The 9,062-nt window shown below is 45.4% G+C and overlaps 1 protein-coding gene across 1 annotated transcript in view; it reads right to left on the reverse strand.

Moving 5' to 3' along the window:
* Positions 1 to 257: 257 nt before the first annotated feature.
* GARS (glycyl-tRNA synthetase) overlaps positions 258 to 9,062 on the reverse strand; it is a gene marked incomplete at its 5' end in the record, with an annotated part of 25,624 nt that continues 16,819 nt past the window's right edge. The window contains 5 exons of the mRNA XM_009700459.1: positions 258 to 611; positions 1,968 to 2,158; positions 3,081 to 3,174; positions 4,549 to 4,658; positions 7,372 to 7,457. Coding sequence (XP_009698761.1) covers positions 486 to 611; positions 1,968 to 2,158; positions 3,081 to 3,174; positions 4,549 to 4,658; positions 7,372 to 7,457 — 607 coding nt within the window. The remainder of the gene's footprint in view (positions 612 to 1,967; positions 2,159 to 3,080; positions 3,175 to 4,548; positions 4,659 to 7,371; positions 7,458 to 9,062) is intronic.

Consider the following 9,062-nt stretch of genomic DNA (forward strand, 5'->3'; position numbering starts at 1 on the left):
GCTGCTCGAAGCACTGTGTAATGGTGAAAGGAGGAACGACACCTTGGTCATCCCTTCATAAACACGTGGCCAAGCAACTACTACTGTCTTACACAAGAGTCCAAGGTGATCTGAATCCAGATGAAAAGGTGGATGGTCCCTGCCTTCTTGAGGGGCTGTAATAACCCTGTAACACTCACAGCCATAAGCAGGAGGGGGAAAAAAAGACCAAGACAAAAAAATGACATTTCTGAAGAAAGTACAAGGTTGCATGAACACAGAGAAGCAGGCATATATAATGGCGTTTTTATTCATAACACCTTTAACTTGGACTGTAACTATTTCAGTTTTTAAAGTTAAATTTGGGCAGCAATTGAGGAACAAAACCCAAATAGTCCCTGTGCACAAACAATGCAGCTTTGAATAATACACAATAAGTTTATTTCATATTAACATGAACGGTAAAAAGTGGATATTTGACGGGATTTCACTTCAGGTCCTTTTCTTTATTCCTCTATTGTGTCCTTTTTGCCAGTCTCTTGTCCCTCAAATTGTGGGTACTTTGCCTCAACGTCAGCCCAAGTTAGGTAACCGTTTGCCAGGTCACGAATGATGGCAGGAAGTTCAGAGATCTGCAGGTAAAGTCACAAACACATATGAAACATGAAGTCATCAGAATCAAGTTCCTCTGTTGGATACTTGGGGAACATGGGTAATTTTTACATCGGCAAGAGAACAGGTGCAAGTTATCTTCCTGCAAGATCATTTTTGGGGAGAAAAATTATTAACTAGGAGGACATCTTAAATCACAGTCTTTGTCATCTCAAAGACTGCTCAGTTGCTCAGGATGACCCATGAAGGAAATGCAACTGTCACTGGGGTGGACCACAGGAAGGTTCATCCCCAATAGTGTTATGTTACAGTTTTGGAAGGGAAAGAAAACAATACACACACCCAAAAAACACTGTAAGCCAGGATTTAGCCAGGCCCTATTTACTGTAAGACTAGCACAAAAGAAGTTGCTAGTTGCCTCATAGCACACTGTCATGGTGCAAAGGATCAGCTAGGGAAACCAGAAAATTTGAGGGAACTGAAGGATGACAGTCTCTATTATCTCTGCCGCTCGGCGGTGACAGGTCATCAGAGACAGACGGGTGAGACAGGGAACTGGCCCTGCCTGTTACACTGACCCAACCCCACAGCCAGCTCAGTAGCCCCGAGCAGTACAGGTGCTTTTGCAGACAGCGGAGCTAGAAGAACTCAGCCTCGCAGGTGAGCACTAACTCCTACTCCTACAGGAGCCAAACTGTGCTCCTGGTGGGGGCCAGGGAGAGAAGGGCATGACAGAGGTGCAGAGGCTGCACGTCCACAGCTCTGAGCAGGTTTTGCTCTCACAGACAGTAAGACCACCATAGGGAGGTTTTAGTCCAGTCTCTACGTTACGGCCATACTAGCAGAGCATGCTTAGCGCATGAGTGGCTTTTGGGCAATGGTTCACCAGCTTCCCTGGTGCGGCACTAGCAGCAAGCAAGCCTTAATGAATTATGTCTGAGCAGTGCTCTGCCAGCCAGCCTGCAGCAGGCAAAGATCTGCCCTTTGGTGCCTGTGGATTCAGAGGAGCCCTGCCTTTGAAAGCCAGACACAACTCTGCCAAATGCATTTACTCGGCAGCCTTCATTTGGAAAGAGGCACCCTGAAGAGCAGTGCAAGCAGCACAAGGCATGGCCTTCAAGTAAGATCAACACCACTGCATCAAGAAAAATAAAAGCCTCTCCTCACTTTGGCAACAGGGCCGGCATCTTCTGTTTGACCAATATCTCTTCCCTGGGGATTTCTCAGAATAGCTAAATTGCCTACGAGAGCTGAAGGTAGTTCCCGTGTAGACCAGAGTCATTGCTGGATCAGAAAGAGCAGCTAATGCTCTCCCCGAGCCCATAAGAAACAGGCCTGGCTCTGTCAGCAGTCAAACCCGTCTGCCTGCCCTTTACCTCAGCTCGGATCTGGCGCATCGAGTCGCGGTCTCTCAGGGTGGCGGTGTGAGGTGTCCGGTTAACGGTGTCAAAGTCGATCGTGATCCCAAAGGCCACACCAATCTCGTCAGTTCTGGCATAGCGGCGGCCGATGGATCCAGAGGAATCATCCACCTTGTGAGAGATGCCGTTCCTGGTGAGTGCTTCAGCTGCAAGAAGCAGAGAAGAGGGGATCACCAGGAGTCGTTACATACTCAGCAGGCAACGTGATCCTGGCAGAGGCCTCCCGTATCCTCATGGCACTACCTGAAGTGAGGCACCATGTCTCCTGGTTTCAAGCAGCATAACAGACCCTCATTTTTATTTTGACAGAAGATCCAATGTTCCAGTCCCTGCCAAGACTACAAGCTCAAACCCACCCCACAGGTATACCACTAGTCTCACAGATCTCCGGACTGCATCACTCAACTCTCGCCCAAAGTCATCGACTTCTTCAACCTGTCATTACAGTCCCACAATTCTGCTCTAACTCAAAAACATGCCAGCCTCATGTGTGCAGGGACATGTCCACCACGGGGTGGCAAGGTCCCAAGCAGAACGGATGCCGACAGCAAAAGGCACTGTCTAACACGGAGCCTACATTCCTATCCTTCACATACTCACTTTTAGATGGTACTAGCAGACATTTTGGCAGAACGCTTGGAGGCTTAGCAGCTCTGGGATGGATTCAATAAATTAGTTGTCCAACAAGAGTGAAGAAAATAACTTTATTCAAAAACACAAAAAAAACCCTCAAAAAACCCCACTGCTCCTGACTCCTAAGCAGTGGGAAAGATTTCTTTTTTTTTTTTTTTTTTTAATACAGAAGGAAAAAAGGAAATGTCTTTTACACTGCAAATCAACATGGGGAAGAGCAGGGAGTTGGGTTTTTTTGAGGCTAGACTGAAGAGTTTGATGGACACCCAAAACTGACTGATACCAACCAACTCAGCTGTTTTAGTTCTAGGGCTCTCCCTTTGCACATGTGAGACCCACGTGATCCCAATGCTATTTTCTCCCTATAATACCGAGGAAGAAACGTCCCTTCCCAGTCCACATCCCCATCAGACCCACAGTGCTTAATACACTTACATAGTTCCTTGACAAAAGGCATGAATTCCTGATTCTGGCTTAGAGGAAGAACGGAGCACTTGAACGGTGCTACAACAGCTGGGAAGCTGAAAAACTAAAGAAAAAAGAAAAAAGCACAAATAAATACAAGTGTAACGGTTAGGCCAGATTCTTCGGAGGTGAGAATAAGCTCTGACTGAGGTTGGAGGCAGAGTGACTGTTCCAGGGGAGTCACTGGCCTTCTGTAAGATCTTAGCATTCAGGGCCCCAGCAGTAACACCTCATACCACTGATCCAGGATTGATTTTCTCCAGCTGTTCTCCACTCCCTCTTCCCTCCTGACAGCTAAACGTTACCTCTCACCAAAAGAGGTCTACCAGAGCCCTCCCTGAAAAAAGTGAACCTCATCTGAATTACAGAAAAACGAAGGGTAGAGGGGTCTTTCCAAGAGATTTAGCCTTATGCACAGTCTAAACCAAACTCCTTGTCTGATTCCCAGAGAGACTCCACACACACGGAGCATATGCAGCTCAAAGGTTTTCAGAACCCTTCACAGACACCTTCAGAAAAGAAAAATGTGCCAAAAGGGGCTGAGAGGCGGCAGAATCTTTCCTGGCAATGAGCAAGGCCTGTAAGGGTACAGAAGTAATGCAATTGAGATGTAGCACAATACAGAGCAGCCCAGGCTACGTGGAAAGTAAATGGGTACTAGAAGGAAGATAAACCAAATATTTTAGAATTCATGAGCAGTTTGTGATTCAAAGTCAACCGTGTCCTAACTCTGGGCTCCTGAAACCTGTTACCCCCACTCACAACTATATCACATCCTGTGGCAACCACAGACATCAAGGAGTGTTGTTAATTTTCTTTTCTATAAACAGAGTCTAGCAGCCAGAAACAACGAACAGGAACCAGCATCAAGATTACAGCCAGCTTGCCACAGGCCACCAGCAATGGTGCAGGGCATCACAGTCTGGGCACTGGCTAGAACAGGCTGGTGCTCTGTATATAAAACACACACTTCACTCTGGGCCCTGCTACAGCAAAGTTTCAGGCCAAGATTTTAGGGGTGCTCAGAATCAGAGAAGGTTGAATTTCATGGCGAAGTGAGCAAACAGTCTATTGTCCGTCTTGCTGCACAGCACTATGATTCCAGGAGAAGCAGCAGAGAGAAAGGAAATAAAACACTGAAGAGATGCCTTTCTCTGAGCGATTGGACTTTGCCAAGTGTGCATCCAGAAGGAGGAATTTCTCCCCCCCTTGTCAGTAATACAGCGAGAGCCTTGTGCACACACAGCCTCAGAATGCTCTCAGCGCACATGTATAAATGACACGTACACTGGCAAAAACCGCAATTCAGCAGCCCACCTGGGTTTTCCCATCTCTACTGTGTATTGTGCAGCCTTCTTTTAGCCCTTCCCTTGGATATTAGGGAAAGGCAAATGCTTGCAGCTGGTTTAAGCAGAGGCCCAGCCACAGGAAAGCTCACCGTTCTCTGCTCGTCTCCTTCCCGGATGTGGAATGTGTGTTCAAACACTGTGTACATGATCCTCCCAATACCAAACGAGGGTTCAATTACATTTGGGATGATTTCTTCCACTGGAACACAAAAGAATGCACATCATCATTAAAAAAGAATTTATGCACAAAAAAAGATGCATTTAGTGAAGCTGCCTTTCTGCTCAGAAGTTCTGATTACATGTAGCTGAGGACATGGAAATAAATGGTCAAACATTTCTGCTCTAAATACAAGTACCTGAAGTAGATATTTGGACTTAGTCTGTGAAGAGAATGTATTCAGGCTCTAAAAAACAAGTCAGGGCCCCTTCTCTGGTCCTGAGAGCCAACAGCTCTGCACAACTTGCATCCATGCAGATAAACCCTCTTCCACTTCACAACACCAAAGCTTCATCCAAACTGCTCACTGAGAACAGTCCCTGCTCCACACCGGGCCACAAACTATGTCCAGGCATTGTCTGGGAAAGTGCTATTTGGCATTGACCAAAACTGTGCCAGGGAATATGCTAGGAATTAAATAGCCTGGATGGTGGCAGGGTAATGCTCAATCGCCGGTCCACTTCAGTTTAATGTACAGACACAGCCTCAGTGTCCAGCAGTCTGAGCAGAGAAGCACAGAGCTTCAGATCCAACTCAAATTCCAGCAGATTCCCTCTGTATTCTTGAGTCGTTCAGCTGCCTGCTTCAATGCTGCTACTCTCCCTATTCTCCATCCACCTGCAACGTATCACAAGAGTGGGAAAGAACGAGGATTAACTAGTTAAGTGTTCACCAAAATTCTCGAAGACGTGATGTGCTACGTTATTACATATCCGTCATCCTCTCCAGTCATTGCCACACGTCTGTCAAAGAGGCTTTTTCCTCCTTCTCCCCTCTGTGTATGAAAAGAGCTCAGTGGACAGCTGTCCTGCTCAGACAGTGCAGCTTTTTAGAAAAAGCTCAGATAGCTACTGGAGAAGAAACAACAGTTACAGGCATCAGCTGCTTCTGAAAATCAAAGCGTAGCATCCAGCTCTCCAGCTCTGCACCCTTGGGACTTGCCTCCCACTCTGTGTGCCTAGAGAGACAATCCTCCTCAATTAAGCACCTAACCTGGGGTGGGACTGTACCTTCCAAAAGAACGACAGAACGGTTTGGTTGGAAGGGACTTTAAGGATCATCCAATTCCAACTCCCCTGCTATGGGCAGGGACACCTTCCACTAGACCAGGTTGCTCAAAGTCCCATCCAACCTGGCCTTGAACACTTCCAGGGATGGGGCATCCACAACTTCTCTGGGAAACCTGTGCCAGTTCAATCTGTGCCAGTTTCTCACCACCCTCACCATGAAGAATTTCCTCCTAGTATCTCATTTAATCTTCCCTCTTCCAGTTTAAAGCCACTGCCCCCTGTTCTATCACTCCATGCCCTTGCCAGAAGTCCCTCCCCAGCTTTCTTGTAGGCCCCTTTTAGCTAATGGAAGGCTGCTCTAAGGTCTGGCTGGAGCCTTCTCTTCTCCAGGCTGAACAACCCCAACTCTCTCAGCCTGTCTCCACAGGAGAGGTGCTTCAGCCCTCGGATCATCTTCGTGGCCTCCTCTGGACTCCCTACAACAGGTCCACGTCCTTCTTGTGTTGGGGGCCCCAGAGATGGTCTGGGTTTATTTGTGCACTGACTGACCAACCAGTTTTCAAAAAAGAGAGGGGGAAACCATAAGCTTTGCCTTCTGCTTGCAGACAGCAGCCAAACTGCCAGATGTACAAATTTAAAGGAAAACCAGTAACTGGGGTTCTTCTTGCTGGCTCCCAGCAATACTACAATCACTAACAGTTACAACTCTGATTTCTTTGACAAAGCAAAGCCTAGCATAGCAGCAATACACTGCTGACTGAAAGACATCTGGACATCTCAAAGGCTCAGCGGCTGCAAGAATAAATATATTCTGCACATGCTGTAAGGTGCTCTACTCCTTAGGAGCATTTATCATGTTCTCAACCTAGGGCAGGATGATCCACTAGTTACACTATGAACCGGGGAAACTTCTCAGTCTCCAGCTGTGTCAAAGACCCCAAATGACTTTGGGTGAGGCGCTTACAGAGCTGGCTGGAAAGACAAGACTTCTTTGAGAAACTAAATCCATGCATTTCGGAGAGTTACCTTCCAGCCCCATCTCCCATATCAGGACAAAAGCTCTATGGAGATGCAGTCACTGACCAAAGCCAATGTGATTATCGACTATCTGAGGAACTGACTGGACTTGTCAGCTTTATGAGTCCCGTCAGGACAGCAGCCTGGTGAGCTGGCAGATGCTGGAAGACTTGGCTCCAGGCACTGGAGTGACAACACGAGCTCTGAGCACAGAGATCTGCCCACAGCCCTACCAAAAGACTGCCACAACCCATCTGCTGCACTGCAATGGACTTATAGATGAAAGCTCCCAAAGCTGTTGCACCTCCCCAGCTCCTCCATCACTACAGCGGCTGGTTCTTAGCATCACGTGGGACCTTACAAATCGTAGAATATGCAACTGAAGCAGCATGAGTACAATGAGTCACCCAAAGTCTATTAAATGGGTTGCTGAACAGACTAGGCGAGAGGTGGGCAGACAGGCCTGCATCAATGGCCACTGAAAGCCCACTGTTGTGTGAAAGCTTTCCAACTCTCTCACATTGTCAAATTTCAAGGAAATAACATTTGGCATTTTTCGTGACATGGTACAGTACTAACAGGACAATGAAACTAATGAAGTTCACATTCAAATGTATCCTGATCTGCCTCCTATTTTTGATAATCAAACAACAAAGATACAAATTTACCATGTAATGTTTTCTGAAATCTCTTCACAGTAACCATGTCCTTTGTTAATATAAAAGTTTTCCCTTCAGTTTCAACAGTGAATTCCCTGCAAAGGAACAAGAAGTTTCTTAAAAGTCACAGCAAATAAATAAACAAGTTTTATTTCCTTAATTGCATCAGTTGGCTGACTTTAAGAGTGGGGTGATAGAAGCCAGGGTAAACCCCAGAGATCAAAGAAACATGTGGCATACCCATTAAAAGAAATTTAGGTTACTAATAAAATTACTACATATATATTAAAAGCAACCACTTTCATAATCACAGTGAACTTAGTTGTGGTTAACAGCCTGACTAAACTCAATTAGGAAACGGAAGAATCTCAGGATGAGGCATATACATCAAAAGAAAAAAAAAAAGGCACATGAAACAGGCACTTGCTGCAGACTGTACATCTTGTCGAGCGCATGGACTTCTCATGAAAGCTGAATTGTGTCAGAAGGTACCCTGCATCTTCACAGATACCAAACAGAGGGAAGGATACAATACAGTTATTTTGTAGCTTACTTCTAAAGCTTTTGATATTATGGTCTTCTAACTACTTTCTCTTGCTCCTTGATAGCTGGCAACTAGCACACACTCCTTGCTAAGGAGAATTTAGGCTGTACTGACCTATCCCACTTACAGGAAGCAAATGGCTATTATTATACATCCTAACAGAAAATTGTTGCTGTAAACCTGAGGGCTTCAGGTCACGGATTTATACAAACATGGTCATACAAAAGGCAGGTCTAGCGCACTGACACTGTCCGCCACTGTGGTCAGCAATGGTACCCTCCTTGCTGAAGCATTCAGATTGGTGTAACACAAAAAAAAACATTTTTAAGAAAAGTGTGTGCTAATCACCTGCATTTGGACCTGATATCAAATGGGATGAAGTTTAAAAAGGCTTTGCTCTGAATGCAGCTATAAGTGGATGCTGAATTTAAACAACAATCATGATTTGCACTCCACTATCAATTCAAACCTGGCATACTACTTATAACTCATCTATTGAATCATTTAAGTGGGATTCTGAATGAATTAAGTTCACTTTCTTCTGGTGGTGATGTGTACACACAGCACCATGTTCTGCAGTAGTTTCTCTGCCCATTTTGAGCGCTACTGTTTTTTCTACACTTTCACATTCATAGAAATGTAAAAGAAATAAACCTTAGCTCGGGGAGGGGGAAAGAAAAAAGAAAGGAAAAAAAAAAAGTAAATGTTACCATTCTGGAATGCATTCATTGATCTTACACCTTGTACCATTTCAAACAGAAAATTATTTTTTTATTATTGCACCGTTAGCCTTCTCATAACATATGCAGCTGTTGGCCTGCTTCAGCCAAATTTGACAACTGTAGAGACCTCTTGCGTTTTCAGTTCCTGCATGTGCTAGGAATACAGGCAGACAGGTCGAGGAAAAACATAGAAATTGCTGCCCCAGTAAGTCAAACGCTGTAACAGGTCCTAAAGCATATCACTGAACACTGGAGAATACTCACAAAAGTTTTGGTTCTCTTTTAACTATTTTGTTCCAGCACTCACAGAATTATTTGATTAATTTTAAGTTCAAAACCATCTGCCAGTCCTGGTCAGCTCTCAAACCAGAGTAAGGAAGCTGGTAATTACTTCCATTTTGCTGAAGTGTCTCTCTTACGGGATGATCCTGCTG

Source organism: Cariama cristata, unplaced genomic scaffold (assembly GCF_000690535.1).
Source record: "Cariama cristata isolate BGI_N322 unplaced genomic scaffold, ASM69053v1 scaffold21135, whole genome shotgun sequence".
Lineage (NCBI taxonomy): Eukaryota > Metazoa > Chordata > Aves > Cariamiformes > Cariamidae > Cariama > Cariama cristata.